Source organism: Silurus meridionalis, chromosome 6 (assembly GCF_014805685.1).
Source record: "Silurus meridionalis isolate SWU-2019-XX chromosome 6, ASM1480568v1, whole genome shotgun sequence".
Taxonomy (NCBI): Eukaryota; Metazoa; Chordata; class Actinopteri; order Siluriformes; family Siluridae; genus Silurus; species Silurus meridionalis.
Genome location: NC_060889.1, coordinates 10,291,425 through 10,310,712, shown reverse-complemented (window position 1 = coordinate 10,310,712; position 19,288 = coordinate 10,291,425). Strand labels below are relative to the sequence as shown.

The 19,288-nt window shown below is 39.2% G+C and overlaps 2 protein-coding genes across 3 annotated transcripts; both read left to right on the top strand.

The window, feature by feature from the left end:
- The first annotated feature begins 765 nt into the window (after window positions 1-765).
- LOC124387512 (trichohyalin-like) lies at window positions 766-2,288 on the top strand. Its single transcript, XM_046851922.1, has one exon. It carries the CDS (start codon window positions 1,035-1,037, stop codon window positions 2,283-2,285), a length of 1,251 nt encoding a protein of 416 aa, XP_046707878.1. The 5' UTR covers window positions 766-1,034; the 3' UTR covers window positions 2,286-2,288.
- A 3,742-nt stretch (window positions 2,289-6,030) lies between these two features.
- On the top strand, window positions 6,031-19,059 carry kif9 (kinesin family member 9). Of its 2 annotated transcripts, none has more exons than XM_046852187.1 (21): window positions 6,031-6,134; window positions 7,129-7,226; window positions 7,379-7,544; window positions 9,390-9,496; window positions 9,770-10,000; window positions 11,069-11,152; window positions 11,296-11,388; window positions 11,513-11,660; window positions 12,391-12,455; window positions 12,563-12,640; window positions 12,788-12,856; window positions 12,968-13,072; window positions 13,757-13,812; window positions 13,979-14,069; window positions 14,841-14,941; window positions 15,074-15,193; window positions 15,773-15,981; window positions 17,026-17,205; window positions 17,665-17,780; window positions 18,458-18,550; window positions 18,684-19,059. In XM_046852187.1, the coding sequence occupies exons 2-21, from the start codon at window positions 7,134-7,136 to the stop codon at window positions 18,735-18,737; spliced, it is 2,259 nt and encodes a 752-aa protein (XP_046708143.1). In that variant the 5' UTR covers window positions 6,031-6,134; window positions 7,129-7,133; the 3' UTR covers window positions 18,738-19,059. The 2 variants fall into 2 exon arrangements, with proteins under 2 accessions (XP_046708143.1, XP_046708142.1); XM_046852186.1 differs by having other exon boundaries at window positions 18,423-18,550.
- Window positions 19,060-19,288: the final 229 nt, after the last annotated feature.

Sequence of the window (19,288 nt, the reverse complement as noted above, 5' to 3'; positions counted from 1 at the left end):
TTTTTATTTTCATTGAAAAAGCCTCCCTTGGCATGAATAACAGCTTTACACATCAAATATTTTTGCTGAAATATTTTGCCATGTGAAACACAAAAGGTGTTCACTAGTTGGATATTTCTTTCTGACCTTGTGATCCATTTGATCCCAGAGCAGTTGAATAGGATTTCGGTGCAGTGACTGGGCAGGCCATTCCATTATAGATAACAATCCAACTGACTGCTCTCTAAATATCGCTTACAGAACTTGGACATATACTTTGTCATTGTCTTGTTGTATTGTAGCCAGTTAGCTGCAGTGCAGATGGAATTTCATGGCAGTGAAATAAAGAAAATAGTAGCCATGTTGCTTCAGTAACCTACGATTAATCTACGATTAATTAATGTATATGAAGAGTGAGCATGTTCTCCAAATATAAAGAGAAACTAGTGAAGTGGAATGTTCTGTTATTGCCTATGTGACAGTATGATGAAAATTAATAAAACAAAAAAATTATATATATATATATATATATATATATATATATATATATATATATATATATATATATGGTTAATCTAAATTATCTAAATAAATAATAATAATGAATGAAAATATTGACAAAAGTTAATAAATAATATTTATTATCATTATTATTTATTTATTTATTTATTTATTTATTTATTTATTTATTTATTATACTCTAATGCGAAGTAAAGGTGTTTGTATCAAAGGTCAGTCACAAGACTCTCTGAGCCCACCTAGTGGCTGAAACTCGAAGCTGCAGCCATTTTGTTGCTCACGGAAATAGCGCTATGTAATAACGGTGAAGATCTTCCTATCAGGCTCAGTCTCATCATGATCTTAAGCGCGATTTCCACAACAGGACATCCTCACCACGACAGAAAAGAGCGCGAGATCGTCACGGTGCGTAACCGACAGGCGGCTGTGACGTCACAATGGAACATATGCCTGCCTATTTAAAGCGCAGACCCAAAGTCAGAACTTCATTCACACACGGTGTTAATTGAGCGGCGGAGCGTTTACAGTGCAAGGAAATGGCAGATTTGCAAAATGTAAGCAACGAGCTACAGAACCTGTTGGAGAAAGACAGGGAATTGGTTAAAGTGCAAGAAAAAAATGAGGAGATGGCCAGGAAAATAAGACAACTTGAGCAGGACAGAGAAGAAATACGAGACCTCATTAAAATGGAAGCAGAGGAGGATCAAAAGTTCAACGAAGAAACGCAGAAATCTATGAATGAACTTAGGCTCAGAAGGGAGGAGCAAGACAGAGCTCACCTAGCATGCCTCGAGGAGTTTATGAGGCAGGCGATGGGTCTGGAAAGAAACGAAGCGATGAAGAACGAGGAGACAGATTCAGCACAGAAACACGCTGAAACAGAGCTACCAGAGACGGAGGAATCCTGGAAAGAGCTTTACAGCTCGCTGGTGCAGAAGCTACAAGAAAAAGACGACAAGGTGGAGAGAATGAAAGAAGAGAATGAAGAGATATTTAAGAGGATTCAGAAGCTTGAGATGGAAGAAGAAGAGAGACAAGAAGGTCTCAGGGAAATTGAGCTGAATCATGCTCTAGAACAAATTCAGAGAGATATGATTGCTATGAAGCAGGAGCAAGAGGAGAAGGATAGTGCTCACCTGGCATTCGTTCAGCAAGTAATGCCACAGCTTGAGTCCATGCAACAAGACATGGCGCATATAAACGAGGAGAAGGAGCAATACAAACTAATGGTGCAAGAAGTGAAAAATCTGAATGCTGAACTTCTAGAACAAAATGCTGTTCTCCAGGCTTCCTTGAAACATTTTGAGGAACGAGAAGTGGAAGCAGAAAGGTTAAGACACATCTTGCAAAAGGACAGAGAGGACTTGGATAAAGAGAAATGTGAGTTGGAGAAAGAGAAAGAGAGTTGCATGAAAATGAGAGATAACATGGAGAAAGAGAATGAACGCCTAGAGAAGGACAAAAGCAGATTGGAGAGAGACAAAGATAGACTGGAGAAGGAAAAGGAAAGCTTGGACACGGACAAAGGCAACTTGAAAAACGAGAGAGAGATCTTGGAAACAAGGATAGAAGGCATGAGGAATGAGCAGGAGTGCTTTATGAAGGAGAGCGAGATCTTGAAGAAAGAACAAGAGGATTTGAAAGAAAAGAAAGAGAGCGTGAAGAATGAGATGGAGAGTTTGGAAAAAGAGAAAGAGGAATTGGAGAAAGTGAAAGGGTGCCTAAACGAAGAGAGACAGCATTTGGAAAACGAGAAGGAGAGCTTGGAGAAAGGAGAGAGGGCTTGAAAGAAGGAAAGGAGAAGTTGGACAAAGAGAATCACTACTTGCAGGAAGAGTATCTGGTCCTGGGGGATGAGTGGGAAAAAGTAAAAAAAGAATGGGAGAACTTAAACAACGATAAAGCCAACTTGAAGAAAACGAGAGAAACCTTGGACAGAGATGAAGAGAAATGGAAGGAAGAAAAGGAGTGCTTTAAGAAGGAGGTAGACAGTTTTGAGCAAGAGAAAGAGAAATATAAGAAGAAAAGAGAAACCTGGGAGAAAGAGAATGCAAAATGGAAGAATAAACGAGAGCTCTGGGAAAAAGAGAAAGATGACCTAGAGAATGAGAGAGAGAGCTTAGAGAAAGACAAAAAGATCTGGATGAAAGAGAGCGCATACTTGAAGACATATAAGGCAAGCTTAAAGAACGGGATGGAGAGTTTCAGGAAATGTAGAGCAGGCTTAATGAATGAGAAAGACGGATTGATGAAAGAGAAAGCGATACTGAGGCAAGAGAAAGAGACATTCGAGAAAGAGAAAGAGACATTCGAGAGAAAGAAAGAGAGATTCGAGGAAGAGAAAGAGAAGTGGGAAGAAGATAAAGAGCATATGAAGAAAATGACCAAATGGTTGAAAACATATAGAGTAGGGTTGGTCACAGAGCAGGAGATATTAGAAAAGGAGAAACAGAGCTCAAAGAAAGAGAAGGAAACCTTGCAGGGCTCAGAGAAAGACAGCTTAGAGACAGAGAGTCTGCAGGCACTGACTTTCAAAAGCAAGAGTATGAATAGTGTAGATTTTGACAGCAGCAGTATGGAGGGTTACATCTTTAACAGCAGGAGCTTGGAAAGGTTCAACTTTGAAGGAGAATGCTCAGAAAACATTAACTGTCCTGGAGAAAGATCAGAAGAACGAGACAGTCACAGAGAAAGCTCGGAAAGTGTAAACTGTTCTGGAGAAAGCGTGGAAAGTGTACATTTTGATGGAGAGAGTTCCGAAAAACTAAACTGTCCAAGAGAAAGCTTGGAAAGTGTAAACGGTTCTGGAAAAAGCTTGAAGAAAGAGTGCAAGAACTGGGAGAAAAAGAGAGATATGGACGAGACCCAGTCTGGAGAGGTGACAGATCAACTCGAACTGCAGGAAAAAAACATTGAGTCCCAGCTTTCTGCTGACAGCACTGAGGAACAAACAGAGACAGAGTGCTTAGGGGAAAACGAAGAGACCAGAGAGGAAAAGAGCAAGCAAAAAAAAAGGAAGAAGAAAAGCCTATTGAAAAACCTCAAACAAAGGTTTCGATTTAAAAAGTAAGCAACAGCATCAAAGGTCAAAAGGACATTTATTCTAGGACGTGAATTATTTATGATGTGAATATATTATTATTATTATTATGAAGAATCAATAAAATTTCAATGACAATCAAAACTCTGTGTAATTGTTTTGTTTATTAAATAAGAGCTACACTACTACTATTATTACTACTGCTAATAATAATTAGCATATCGACAACAATAACAAAGAAGGAGAATAGATGTAAGCGGTTTGAAATCATACGTGTGTTGAATTGTGCGTGTTAATTAATAAAGGGTAACATTAAGTTGAGAGTCATACAACACTGCTTTTCATATTAATGACATCATCAATGACCAGTCATATTAATGACTAGAACGATATACCGATAGTGTAGCTGTCAGCATACGATAAAATATACCGTACTTTTTAAATTTACATTTCAGAAAGAAAGTACACCCTCCTACCTTTCTATGCCTTTGTCTATAACTTAGTTACGTTATTTCCTTCTATCAACGAAACTTCATACCCCGAAATATTTCAGTATGTAATCTTTTCCCCCAAAACAGCAAACCAACATTAAGAAAGAAAGACATCAGAAAAGGTAAAGCACACCTTGTAATTCAATGTGCAGCAAATCCTCCAGCAACAATGACTTGAAGTAAACATTTTCTGTAGTGTTATTGTTTCCGTTCCTTGACATTCAATGCACAGCTTTTTTTTAATCCAACCAATGACTCATTTCATATCATAATATCATATTCACATTTTATTCCGTATCAACAAGGCAGAACAAATGTACAAATATTACTGGATTAGCACCTCAGGAAACATGGGCAGCCATAGTCAATGTCTTCTTCTTCTTCTTTTGGCTTCTCCCATTAGGGGGTCGCTACAGCGGATCATCCGTCTCCATACCCCCCTGTCCTCTACATCTGCCTCTTTCACACCAACTACCTGCTTGTCTTCGTTCACCACATCCATAAACCTCCTCCTTGGCTTTCCACTTTTCCTCCTTACTGGTGGCTCCATCCTCAGTATTCTCCAACTGATATACCCCATGTCCCTCCTCCCCACATGTCCAAACCATCTCAATCTCGCCTCCCTCACCTTGTCTCCAAAACATCCTACATGCCCTGTCCCTCTAATTAACTCATTTCTAATCCTGTCCATCCTCATCACTCCCAACGAAAACCTCAACATCTTCAGCTCTGCTACCTCCAGCTCCACCTCCTGTCTTTTACTCAATGCCACCATACAACATCTTACTGGAATGACGATATGTTTGTCCGTTGTTAGACTCTAATGTAAGAAAATCGGAATTTCAGGAATTTTATAAAGTGTGATTGAAGATGTTTAAAAGTGTTTCATTACGCCACAAATGGTTATTATCCACGATACTGCCTCTAGAACATGCTCTTATGAAAAATTAAGTATTGTTCACGAGGAAACAAGGTTTGTTATGTCAAGATTACAGTATGGAGTATGATGTTTTGATAGTAAACAACTCGGCAGACTGCACAAGCGCCGTGTGAGTGAATTTATCCATCCAGTTATGCACAAAGAGAAATTGGTTCTAATGGAAAATTGGTAAAGGGAAATTGGTTGTCATGGGAAAAAATGGAGGAGCCATGAAACCATTAACTGTTAATACAGTTCTCTTTCTTCTTAACTCGACGAGGAAGAAAGGGAAATAAGGAAATATTTTGAGGCAGTTAGAGGAATCGCTATGAACTTTCACAACTGGAAATCACGCGTTTTTTAATTTTCTTCTCTCATTAGGAGTGAAGCATCTAAACGAAAAACACCCTGTAGAGCAGATATGAAGATATTAATGTCATGTTTTAATATTACTGTGGTTGTTACCAGTATCCGTCGGTAGAGGGTGCTGGAACGTGTAAGAGAAAAGAGATATGTTGCAAGTAGAAGTAAACGTACAGGTGTGTGAACTGGTGAACTGGTGAACGCACAGGTGTGTGTGTGTGTGTGTGTGTGTGTGTGTGTGTGTGTGTGTGTGTGTGTGTGTGTGTGTGTGTTTAATACAGGCAGAGATTAACAAAGTATTAAATGTGGAATATTACACTGAGTATGAGTATAAGTATTTGAACTTGACATTTTGTTTTGAATAGTAGGATTTAAAAAAAAACATTTTATAATTTTTTTATTAGCCTATATCTATTTCCGTGACCTGGTATCTGGTGGATATATATTAAATGAAATCATTTATCTATTTATTATTATAAGAAGTAATGTCTTTTGCAGTTTATTTGATGTTAATAATAATGACTATCAAACTACACTATAAAAAATCACTCACATACAAATATTCCATAAAAGTATCGGTATAGATATCGACGAAAGTACTTCGTATCGGATGGAAAAGAAAATAATTGGTATCGCCCATCCATTCCCGCAATACAGAGCTCTATGAGGAAAAGACTTCCGGGTTGGTACGTTCCCGTCTCTGTCTCCGCCCACTTTCCCGGTGTCTTGGCAACAGTGTCAACTAAGCGCTCGAGCTGATGAGTGAGAACCGCCAGAGTGGGTCGTTTTCGCTGAACTTAATGTACAGGTAGAAATAGGAAAGGTGAGCCTTCGTGTTCAATATTAAAATAAAATCTAATATATATATTTTTAAAAGTCTTAATTAATCCTTCAGTGCGTTATAGATCAGGTAGATGCTTTCTGACCTGCTGTACCGAAACGCTTATCATAAGTGAATAATATCGTTATATAATAAAATGTGAATGTTCAATAATACTATATTGAATGTGTTATATTTAATAATTTATGTTATATCCAACAAATATAATATGCACAGGGCCCTGAGAATGTCTGTTTTATTTGTTTTTGTTGTAACCAACATTGTTGACCCAGGAAATATCTTTAAATATCTAGAATATATTAAACTAATTTTAACTTATTTTACAGGCCATTTTAATTTCTAGACTAAGCAATAATGTAAAACTAACTGATTGTTTGATTGAGTGGTGAAATCTTGTCTTTTATGCTTTTTGAGAGACACATGCATGTTCCTGTTATGTATATGTAACAAAACTGGGTCATAACATTATAAATCCCCCCTTAGCATGAATAAAGGCTTTAAACACTCAGACAGTTTGTTTTTGTCCCAATTCTTTGCAATGAACCACAGAGCAGTGTAGTAGGATTTAGGTGCGGTGAGTGGGCAGGCTATTCAATGATCGATAACACGTCAGCTGATTGTTTGCACTATAAATAAGGCTTACAGATCGTCAACAGATATTTCGGGTCATTGTCTTTTCCTATGGTGAAGTTGGTTTCTATTAGTCACAGTCCAGATGGTGTTAAAGTATGGAATGGTTCCGTATTCCTTTCATTCCTTAAACCTACATTAAACCTGCCTGTATATCATTAACCAAGAAACCTAGTTTGTTGCGTATTGACAAAAGGAACGTGCATGTGTCTCTCGAAAACAATAAAGTGTTTACCAATGTTGACCAGCATTATGTACTACTCTGTGTAAAAACACAGAGAGTCTGTTACAGTAGATATACCTGCCCATGCACTGCTTTATTCACATTCAACCTTTTTTATCGCAGGAGTTATGAGTGGTCATAATGAGGTTATGGTGTACGTCCGCACCAGACCCACAACACGATTTGCCCAAGAGCTCATTGAATGCTTGCCTGATAAACAGGTATGCGAGCACAAGCTTGGAAGTAGACTTCAATCATTTTATGCAGCATACCTTGTTTTTAGAATATTCCCACTGCTTTCCACACCCATAAGAGAATGTACTAAAAAAAGGTTCATTCTGTATTTCATTTACAAGCTTTGTATCTCTGTTAGACGGTGAATATACGACAGAAAAAGATCTCCAGGAAAGGGGTGCTGAACAATCAGGTGAGCTCTTGGTCTTTTCGGCTCAACGGGGTGCTGCACAACGTATCACAGGAAGACATGTATGAACAGGTTGCCGACAGCGTGGTGCTTGGAGCTCTGGAGGGTTACAATGGTCAGTAATATTAAGAAAGAGTAAGATGACAAGCTATATATATATATATATATATATATATATATATATATATATATATATATATATATATATATATATATACACGCTACAATGACAAAAGTACTGGGACACTTGACTTTTTCCAGCCATATTTGGTTCTTCCCAAACTATTACCACAATGTTAGAATTGTATAGGATGACTTTGGATGGGGTAGAATCATTTTTTTCCCCACAAACTTGTTTCAGTATGACAGTGTGGTTGAAGTGATAGATCTTCTGTGGCCTGTGAAAGATCTCTGACATCAAAAATATTGAACACCTAAGTGGATGAATTGGCTGCACCCCAGGCCTCCTCATCCTACCTACATCAGTACATGACTTTACTAAAGCACTTTTGGCTGAATGAAAAATTTGCACACGCACACTCCAAAATGTAGTGGAACCAGAAAGGTGGTAATTATAGTGAGGGAAATAATTATTTACCCACTTACTAAGAAATGGTCCTCTCTCTCTGGGAAAGTACTCCTAATATCAACCCATTATGTATATAAAAGTCACCTGTCACAGAATCAACCTCTTCCATTCAAACCTCTCCACCACCATAGGAAATGCCAAAGAGCAGTCAAAGTATGCTAGGAACAAGACTGTAGACCTTCACAAAGCTGGAATGGGCTACAAGACCATCAGATTGTGGCCATTGCCATATGTTTTAAGTCACTGTCATGCTGGAAGACCCGTCTAAGACCCATCTTCAGTGTTCTGGCCGAGGCCAGGAGCTTCTCATCCAAGATTCTACAGTGCATGGCCCCGTTCATGTGGTTAACTCTTACTGTACCCTTAGCAGAGAAACAGCCCCAAAGCAGAATGTTTCCTCCTCCATGTTTGGCAGTGGCGATGGTGTTCTTGGGGTCATGTTCAGCATTTCTTTGCTTCCAAACACACGAGTCGAGTTGATGCCAAAGAGTTTAGTTTTGATCTCATCTGATCACATCACATTCTCCCAAGCCTTCTCTGAATCATTCAGGGGTTCATTGGCAAACTTCAGACGGGCCTGTTCATGAGCATTCTGAAGCAGAGGAACCTCTGTGTGTCACAAACTCCTCCCGTGTAATTCCGGGCCGATCCATCACCTTTCTCAGAATCATCTTTCCACCATGAGGTGAGATTTTGCATGGAGCTCCAGAGCGAGGGCGATTGATTTATCTTGTATTTCTTCCAGTTTTGAATTATCACGCCAACAGTGGTCTCTTTTTCACCAAGCTTCTTGGTGATGGTCTTGTAGCCCATTACAGCCTTGTGCAAGTCTACAATCTTGTCCCTGACGTCCTTTGACAGCTCTTTGGTCTTTCCCATTGTGGTGGAGAGGTTTGAATGGAAGAGGTTGATTCTGTGACGGGTGTCTTTTATACACATAACGAGTTGATATTAGGAGTTCTTTCCTAAAGGGACAGGATTAATTTGGGTGTGAGAGAGTCAGAATTCTTGCTGGTTGGTAGGGGATCAAATATTCACTCGATCAAATACAAATTCATTTATAACCTTTCCATAATGTTTTTATGTATATATGTGTATATACAGGGTTTTTTTTTGTCTCTCTTTGTTAAAATAAACCTACAATAAAAATTCTAGACTCTTCATTTCTTTCTAAGGGGATCAAATAATGATTTTCCCCACTGTATATCAGCAATTGGGGTCTAAATGTGGAATAGAATGTTTAAAAACCATGTACGAGTCCTATCGTCAGGTGTCCACATACTTTTGTCCATATAGTGTTCATGCATGCATCTCATTATCTGATATAAAAATGTATAACTGATATTATAACTCGGTTTACATTTGAATTAGGCACAATTATGTGCTTTGGACAGACTGGGGCTGGAAAAACGTTCACAATGACCGGTGCCACTGAGAATTACAAACAACGAGGGATCATCCCTCGGGCCATACAGAAGGTATTATATTCAATTCAATTCATTTTTGTTTGTATAGTGCTTTTAACAATGCACATTGTCTCAAAGCAGCTTTACACAGAAAATGTGGTGATTAAAAGTGACTATGTTCTTTATAAGTAAGTTTGTCCCTACACCTAGAGTTCACAGTTTGAGTTTTTTCATTACAACATGCTGCACAACTACACATGGGAGAAATAGGGGAAAAAATCAGAACTGATATCTCACTGCAGTATTTTATTTTCTGTGACTGGATTATTTTTTTTCTCCGCTCAGGTGTTCTGTGAAATCGGTAATCGCGTAGAGCACACTTTCTCTGTGCACCTGTCCTTTCTGGAGATTTATAATGAGACTTTGATGGACCTACTAGCCGTGGTAAAAGGGGGGCAGGCGAAGCAATGTGAAACCTTGACAGTGGTGGAAGAGCCAGAGGGCGGGGTTTCAGTAAAAGGCCTGTCCTTACATTCAGTGCACAAAGAAGAGGAGGCACTAAACTTGCTATTTGAGGTAAACAATGACGTGTTAATCTTACTTCTTTACTAAAACTGTCAGTCACTATTATACTGACTAAATAAACCTAGTCAGATCCCGCATGTGTGGTGACTCTTCGCTGAGGAGTACCAGGAAAATTGTGTCTTGTCTACAGTCAAGCATGGTGGTGGTAGCATCATGGTCTGGGGCTGCATGAGTGCGGCTGGTACTGGGAAGCTTCGGTTCATTGAGGGAAATGTGGATTCCAACATGTACTGTGACATTCTGAAGCAGAACATAATGCCCTCTCTTCAGAAACTGAGCCGATTGATAGTTTTCCAACATATTCACGCCGCCAAGATGACAACTGCCTTGCCGAGGGTGAAGGTGATGAAGTCTCCAGACCTGAACCCTATTGAGCACCTTTGGGGAATCCTCATGCATAAGGTGGAGAAGCGTCATGTGTCCAACATCCAGCAGCTCTGTGATGTAATTATAGAAGAGTGGAAGAGGATCCCAGCAACAACCTGTGCAGCTCTGGTGAATTCCATGCCCAGGAGGATTAAGGCAGTGCTGGATAACAGTCGTGTTTACACAAAACACTGACACTTTGGACACAATATTGACATGTTCACTCAGGGTGTACTCACTTTTGTTGCCAGCTATTTTGACAATAATGGCTGTATGTTGAGTTCTTTTTTTCAGAGGACAGTAAATCTGCACTGCACATTGACTACACTAAAGTATATCCATGTTTCATTTTTCAGTACCTTGAGAAGATCTACTAAAATGATGAAATGTGAGGGGTGTACCCACTTTTGTGGGATACTGTATACTTTCTGCATGCGGTTTAAACTAATGCTGAAATAATTGCAGGAACAAAATGAATGCTTTTTAATGAGTCTCTGTGTTAAATTTGTTAAAACTGTGTTTGAAGAGGAAAGTGTGCACTGATATTTTCATGATTTTCTTTTTAAAATGTGCCGAAATTTGTAAAAGAAAATGTGCCAAATAGTGACATTTAAACTTGCTGTAATTTCTTGAATAGATAAGTATACATATATATATATAACAATATACACACCACCATCACTGTTTTTACAGGGAGAGATGAATAAAATAATAGGAGAACATGCCCTTAACAAGAACTCGTCCCGATCGCATTGTATCTTCACGCTATACATCGAGGTGAGAAAGCTATGCAGACAACTTTTCTCTACAATGCACACATTAGGGAAAACTTTGGTATTGAATGTACAGTATACAAGTTCTCTAAAACTGTATTCGTGACTCAGTATTGAGCTCTGTGTATGTCTCTGGTTGTGGCCCAGGCTCGCTCTCGCACACTGTCCAATGCAACGTTTGTCACGTCCAAACTCAATCTGGTGGACCTTGCAGGTTCCGAGAGGCTGAGCAAAACTGGGGTGAGTTCGTGTATTTCTTTTCTACTGTTACAAATGATTATGCTATCCAAAGTTATATAAATTAGGCAGTTTTGTGCCATTTGTTTCAGGTCTGATTAATCACTCGATTTCTTTTTTCTTCTAGTCTGAGGGTCAGGTACAGAAAGAGGCCCTGTACATTAACAAATCTCTGTCCTTCCTGGAGCAGGCCATCTTGGCCTTGGCTGACCGGCGAAGAGAGCACGTGCCCTTCAGACAAAGCAAGCTGACTCATGCTCTTAAAGATTCCCTTGGTCAGTTTGGTGCCAAACAGCAAAATACACATACATTATATAGCCAAAAGTGTGGGCACCTGATTGTGATTTGTACTGGTTATGAACATCCCATTACAGATGTATTCACTTTTGCTAATATTATAACCTCCATTCTGCTGGGAAGGTTTTTTATGCCCTTTCTTTTGGGGGGGGGAGTGTGGCTATCAGGATCTTTCTTCATTTGGCAAGTAAGAGCCACCATACTCAAGTAAAAGTACTGTTACTTCGATGAAATTTTACTTAAGTACCAGTTAATTTGCCGTTCTAGTGTAGTTTAAAAAAGTACAAGGGGATATACATTTAAAACTAGTTGTCTTAAATTTAAGGAACAACTTTACAAATCAAAATGCAATTACGAAAATTATGTTACTTACTAATGTGTTACGTATTTTCGCAGCAAATTTTTTTTTACGAATTACACATTTTTACGAATTTAATGTAATTTGTTTTTTGCACAACAATATGGAGAATAACCATAGCATTTTGATGGTTAGGTGTCCACAAACATTTGACTATACAGAGTATAGTTTTTCTAAAGTGCAGATTTGTGTGAACTGCAATCATGAGATGCAGATCATCTATTCAGATGGATTTTACTTGGATCTGAAGTTGTTTTTACTTCTAATGAAACTTGTAGATTGAAATGTAGGGTTGGGAAGCTGTGCATTCATTATACTACCGAGCTCATACTTGACTTGTCTTCGTGTAGGTGGAAATTGTAACACAGTGCTAGTGGCCAACATTTTTGCCGAGGAGTCCCAGATTAATGAGACGGTGAGCAGGTTTCTCTTTGCAAAGTCTAGTTGACCAAACAGAGCAGCGACATATCGGTCATTTGTCAAACCTACATCATATCTCTGTTCCCTCTTGGTCTTCTGCAGCTCTCCACGCTCCGCTTTGCAGCCAGGATGAAGTGTGTATGCACCCAGCCGACCATCAACAAGCGCATCGACCCTGCGGTAAGATTCAGAATTTGTTAAAAGAGACCAGCGACAGTCTGATAAGACAGTATTGCCAATTTTACATCATTTCTGGGGACACCGGAGTAGGAAAAGCTCTGTACAGCAATACGTTAACACCTAATTATTTGAATTTTCTTTGTTCAGCTCCAGGCCCAAAGCCTGCAAAAAGAAATTGAACTCCTGAAGCAGGAGCTTTCCTTTCAAAACACATTGGTGAGTATTCAGTTAGTCGTGCATAACATCATATAATACATGAAATACAAGATTTTTATTATAAAAACAGATTTTTTTGTTTGATACATTGTTGTTTTTCCCCCCATAAAGGCCAATCGGACTGCTATAACTTATGAAGACGTTTCAGAGGCACAGAAAGCAGTGATAAAGAGTGAGGTTCAGAGATACCTGGCCGGCACACTGGATGAGATCCCGGTAAGTATCAAGGAAAAAGTTAAAAAAATAGCTCACCATAGCGCCACTTACTCGTGAGCTGCATCTAATTTTATTTGTTGCTATTCTTTTTTAAATCACACTTGCATTGGTGTGAATTTGAAAATGACAATATTAAAATATAGATGACTAGATAGAGATGATTATCATTACTTATCAATAATAACATATAATTAAAGGTAAATTAAGCAAATTTGTTATTTCAAACTGGTAGCCAGCTCAGTTTCAAAAAAGTTGGTGACCCCCTGGTTTAAAGGAACCAATTGGCACCCAAGACATGTTTTTTTTTTTTTTTATGATTGTGGTGAATCTACAAATGTAATATGCAAATTTCTAGCCTAAATCATTCGACACGTTCCATAAAACACAATGTGTCGAGTAATCGCAAACGGGTTCGGTAGCTTATTGCATCATTGGATTTTGGACCCAAAGGTTGTGAGTTCAAATCTCAGCTGCACCAAACTGCCACTCCTGGGCTCTTAACCCCATTACTGCTCTGGTATATGAATAAGATAAATGTAAGTTGCTCTGGATAAGGGTGTCTTCCAAATGCCTTAAATGGGAAAAATGGGAAAAAAAATATAAAACTGGTAGGAAAAATCATAAATAAGTACAAACAATATAAATAGCACGGTTTTGTTGATGTGATTTTCTGAACCGTTTTAGATCGCGAGCATTCGGAAAATCCAGGCAGTGTTTGCGCAGTTCAAAAAAGCTTTTCGGTAAGTAGGCAACTTTTCTACCATCTGTAACATCATAAAGTCCAGAAAGTGAATAAACTGATGCATAGTGATGGCATGATCTAAATGATTTTTGAATGTGGTTGTCGAATAGGAACCATCAGTGATATAAAAAACTGCTCTGTGTGTGTGTGTTTGTTTGAAAAAGAGAGCAGGAACAACAGTTTGAAGAGCTGAAGAGTCAGAAGTGCATTGTGGGGGAGAATACTCAGAGCTTATTGTCCACTTTCGATGCTAAAGTAGGTTTTATGGTCCTTACTGGCTGTTGAAAGTAATTCTGAAAGTCTAACCAGTAAATACTGCTTATTCAGTGCCTGTCAAATGTTTGGAAACCTCTAGTCTTTTATCAAGACACACACATGTAAGAAACACATGAACTGGACAGGTGAATTCTCAGTAAAAGGAATACTGAACCAAATATGGCAACCATTCCATACTTCCACAGCATGCAAATCCATCTGAACCACGGCTAATTAGAATCAACTTCACCATACAACACCACAATGATCCAAAGCATATGTCCAAGTTCTGTAAGCCTTATTTATAGAGCAAACATTCACCATGTTATCTATCATAGAATAGCCTGTATGTCACTGTACCTAAATCCTGAAACTGGATTGCAAGGTAAGAAAAAAATATCGAACTTTAGCAAGTTTTACAAGAGACATGGCAAATGATTTCAGCTGAATGGATGGAGAAACTCTGTGCATGCAAGCCAAGAGTATCAAAGTACATTTTCATAATGTAAAGTTACCCAGTTTGTTGCATAGAAACAATAGGAACATGCATATCTCTCTCAATTATGATAAAACGCATTTCCAAGACATTCGACAGGCCTGGCAGCTACTATAATAAATGTTCCAGAAAATGAGAGGCTAGTGTAGTGTAGAAATGTATTTTACTCATCAATTTGTATGGTGGAAAAGCACTATTAAAGAGTCTCGTGTTAGTTTGATTATTAAAATATTACTGTGTCGTTCGAATGCACGCTCTTGGCTTTTAATGTACAGGAGGTGGAGGGTGAGAACATGCTCAGTGTGCATGCAACATCACAGAGACAGCCTGTGTCACCGGGAAGAAGTAAAGTCAAGAAGGCTAATGAGAGCAGCAGGTGATTATCATTCCAATCACATTTTTTATTTCTAATAACGATAATAACGTTTTTTTCCGATAAGTCTCAAAGCACCACTACAACTCCTGAAATTATACAATAACATGGTTTTATGACTTCATCCCTCAACAGAAAACATGGTCAGAATAGCACAGGCCCAGAGGAAAATCTCAGCATGGTTCAGAGTCAGGCAGAGGTCTTCATTCCTCCTAATGTGGAAAGTGCCAAAGATGACGCTCAGAAGAGATGCGAGTATGAATGCTTTCTGTGATCATTTATTTCAACAGCAGGGTCGCAGCAATACTAGAGTCTATCCCAGGAATCGGGGTACAAGTCTAATGTTAAATGAATAAACTTTGTTGTCTGAACGGCCACGTGCATTGACAGCGAGCATGTGTTTATCGGGGTCTCTGCTTGTTACCCGAGTTAAATGGTATTTTCATGAAACACAATTTATTATGGTGGATTAATACAGTCTACTTCAGTGAGGAGGCAACAAAATATTTCAGGCGCATTTTCCTACGTGTTAATAGTATACTTAAAAGCATGAACAGACGTTCCCCGAGTTAGGATTTTATGATGATGATGATAGCGATACAGCAGATTTGTCAAATTTTCTTGTGGCATGAAAACATAGCAGCGTACGCTACTATAAATTGCTTTGTTTTGCTAAATTGTGTACTGTAACTTGTATAATTATTTAAAAATGATAGTATACTACTATATCACCATTCTTTAAGACTTCTGGGTAGACTAGGCCATGTCAGGGACTACCTGTATTGATATTGCATCTATTATCATTTCATTTGTCCAATGTCGTCCTCTTGCCAGCTCTCCACCATCAAAGCAGGAAGCTTTCGAGCTCTACAAGGCAGAGAAAGGCAGTGAGATCAACAGCATCCTGAAGGAAAACAAGTCTGTGCTGAAAGAACGTCTAGAACAACAAAAGAAACTCACAGCGATCATCAACTTCTTTAAACGGGACATTGACCGCATGAGCACTGAACTCCAGCTGTGTAAAAAACAGAGGCAGGGTCAGGGTTGGTATCATATCTAACACTCGTGTGAATCTATCTGCATTTAGTCATTATATCAATTGTACCAGTGGAGTACAAATTAAATTGACAAATCTCATTTAGTTTGTACCTAAGAGTAAATTGCTAGAATGAGTGAATGACTAAGGGAGACTTTGACAATATTAGGCAGGTGGATTTCATGCATCTTCATAACTGAGGCCTATGTGATATGCATCTCAATGCACAGCCTACGATATGATACATTACAGATACCCATGCAGCAGAAAACGACGCAATGTGATACTTGTCACCCCTGTAATGATTTAATGTGATCCGATTTCGAGTTGATTCAACCCAATGCGATTCGATAAAAGCATTAATATATGCTATACGATTCAATATAGTAGATAGTTCACTTTTATTTCTTCGGTTTAGACAGACCGCCAATCTTAAATTTACTTGAGTGCCTTCTGATTCTACCGCATGGCCCTTTCACAGACGAGTCCTTTGTAGTGCAAAAGAAAAAAAGATGAAATAAAACACTTTCTTTCGGCTTCTCCCATTAGGGGTCGCCACAGCGGACCATCCGCATGTTTGATTTGGCACGTTTTTACGCTGGATGCCCTTCCTAACGCAACCCTCCCCATTTATCCGGGCTTGGGACCGGCACTAAGGCTTGTGCAACCCTAATGGCTGGGGTTGGTTCCCTGACCGGGGATCGAACCCGGTGAGAGCGCCGCATCCTAACCACTAGACCACCAGGGAACCACATTGTATATACACATAAAACACTGTACATTATTACTAATTCACTTGACTCAGCTCATGTGAGAGGTTGTAATTGTTAGTTAGTTTGTAAGTTTGTGTCTCCAAGCGATTAAACACCAATCCATCTTAGTCAGAGATTAACTGGAGGCTTTTAATCAGCCATCGCTGCCGTCCTAGGCGTCACCTACAGCTGATACAACCATTTTCTTGATTCTGCAGCTTAATCAAGCTTAAAACTGACTCGAGTTGTAAAGTGTAAACACCTTTCTTGTTATCATATCTGGGTCGTCTTGTCTTTAGGCCAGTTAATAAGTCCAGACGGGGAGCCTGTGCTGGACGAGGCCGAGGTAAAACTGCTCCTACATCTCAGAGAAGCAAAGGATCAGTACAGGAAGAACTACGAGGAGCTTCTCAGCACCAAAGCCGAGGTGCAATACTGCAGACATCTTGTGGACCAGTGCCGCGTACGCCTATTCACTGGTAACCTTCTGATACTTTACAGTACTTAAGATTCTCATGTACACTGTATGGACACCAGACATTTCCAGCCATATGTGGTTCTTCCTCAAAGCATTCAATTTTCCATTCACTAGAACTAGGAGACCCGAACCTGTTCCAGCATTACAATGCCCCTGTACACACAGTGAGCTCTGACTTTAACCCTATTGAACAGCTTTAGAATACATTTTTACCTGATTCTACTAACACCCTTGGGGCTGAGGGAGCAAAAATCTCCATAAGCACACTCCAAAATCTAGTGGAACATCTTCTCAGAAGAGTGGAGGTTTTTTATGACAGCAAATGGGACTGAATGTGGAATGGGATGTACAAAAAGCACAAACTTTTGTCCATAAATTGAATGTACATCAGAAAAGATATTTCGCATTCAGTATTTCTGTTTCATCATTCATGCACTGATTATCTTTGATGTTTGTACAGAGTTTGAGAGCTGGTACAATGAGTCCTTCCTGCTACCAGATGAAGTTCTATCCATCCTCAAAGATGGGGGACCTATTAGACCAGGTTTGGTCCCTGTGGACAAAGCTTTGGCTTTGGTAAGTAACGCAGCAAAAGGATTACTTTACGTTTTTACCGCAATACCCATATTCATTTGTCTAGCTCAAATAAAAAATAAAAATGAGGCTAATAGGGATGTGCACGTCCATAACTGAGACCAATGCGATTCTAATTTCGATACTTAAAGATACAATATGAAGCATGGGCCAATGCGATGATACGATTCACCCCATTTCGATGCAGTACGAACTGATTTTGATTTGATCCAAAACGACGCGTTTCGACGCATTACGATGCAGTGGAAAAACACGATGCTATGCAATTCAATATGACACAGATAGTTGACGAGTGCCTTTCCAACTTTTAACGCAAGGCCCGTTCACAAACAGGACTTTGTAGTGCTCTGTTCTGTCTCCAGGAAGATGCAGCTCTACCTCTGCCATGTTAATCTATATGCTAAGTGACTCTCAGGACACGCCTTGGTCTGTTGTGATACGTCATATTCATGTAATAGTGGTTCGAAACAGCAAATGTTACCATTCCTAGTCTATATGTAGCCTAATAGCCTTTCTATAAGCACTCATAGGGGCATGTATTTCATGTATGTTGGAAACATTTTTCATAAAACAATTGTTGTAATAACAATGTGTAAATTAAATGTGGCCTACATGTTTATGCAGCTTGCAAAACTCAAACATGATGTGGTGGTGTACAGGTGGAAGATGAACAGGAGGAGTCTGAACCTACCAGGATTCTTGCAGACAGTGCCACGTCTTTTTATAATGCTTATAACAGGACAATACAGAGGGTGATATATAAACACACACACACACAGAAATCAAGGGAACTGTACTGAAAAATGTGAATAAGTAGGCAGATTTACCTAAAAGCCACCAGTGTGCATGTAACTAAACAAACGGAAATGTGTGTGTTCTTCACAGAGAGCACTTCATGGCTCTGTTTCCAGGAGGAGCAGCATGGGACCCCAAGATTAAATCACTTGCGAGCAGATGCTCACGTGACCATTACAGCATACTTTCCTTATTCAAATATCTGTTCCTTACTTTCTTAAAAACAATCAATTCAGTTTTATTCATAGAGCACTTTTAGGAATGGACTTTATCCCAAAGCAGATATACAGCAATAAAGATGTTATGAGGTTTAGCACTATTAAGTTTATCCCAATCCAACTGTATGAAAAGATGGAAAGAGAAAGTACATTTTTGATTAAATATATGCTTTGCACTACATGGGAGGAGCTGGGACCACCGTTTCCAAGGTTACTGTTGGTAAGACACTAAGACGTCATGGTTTGAAATCATGCATGGCACGGAAGGTTCCCCTGCTTAAACCAGCACATGTCCAGGCACGTCTTGAGTTTGCCAATGACCATTTGGATGATCCAGAATAGTCATGGGAGAAAGTCATGTGGTCAGATGAGACCAAAATAGAACTTTTGAGTCATAATTCCACTAAACATGTTTGGAGGAAGAAGAATGATGAGTACCATCCCAAGAACACCATCCCTACTGTGAAGCATGGGGGT

Excerpts from the sequence above, each read along its gene's own strand:
- LOC124387512 (XM_046851922.1), top strand. The coding sequence starts at position 1,035 with ATGGCAGATTTGCAAAATGTAAGCAACGAGCTACAGAACCTGTTGGAG.
- kif9 (XM_046852186.1), top strand. The coding sequence starts at position 7,134 with ATGAGTGGTCATAATGAGGTTATGGTGTACGTCCGCACCAGACCCACA. Across the intron at positions 7,227-7,378 it reads AATGCTTGCCTGATAAACAG|ACGGTGAATATACGACAGAA; the intron begins GTATGCGAGCAC and ends TATCTCTGTTAG. Across the intron at positions 9,497-9,769 it reads TCCCTCGGGCCATACAGAAG|GTGTTCTGTGAAATCGGTAA; the intron begins GTATTATATTCA and ends TTCTCCGCTCAG.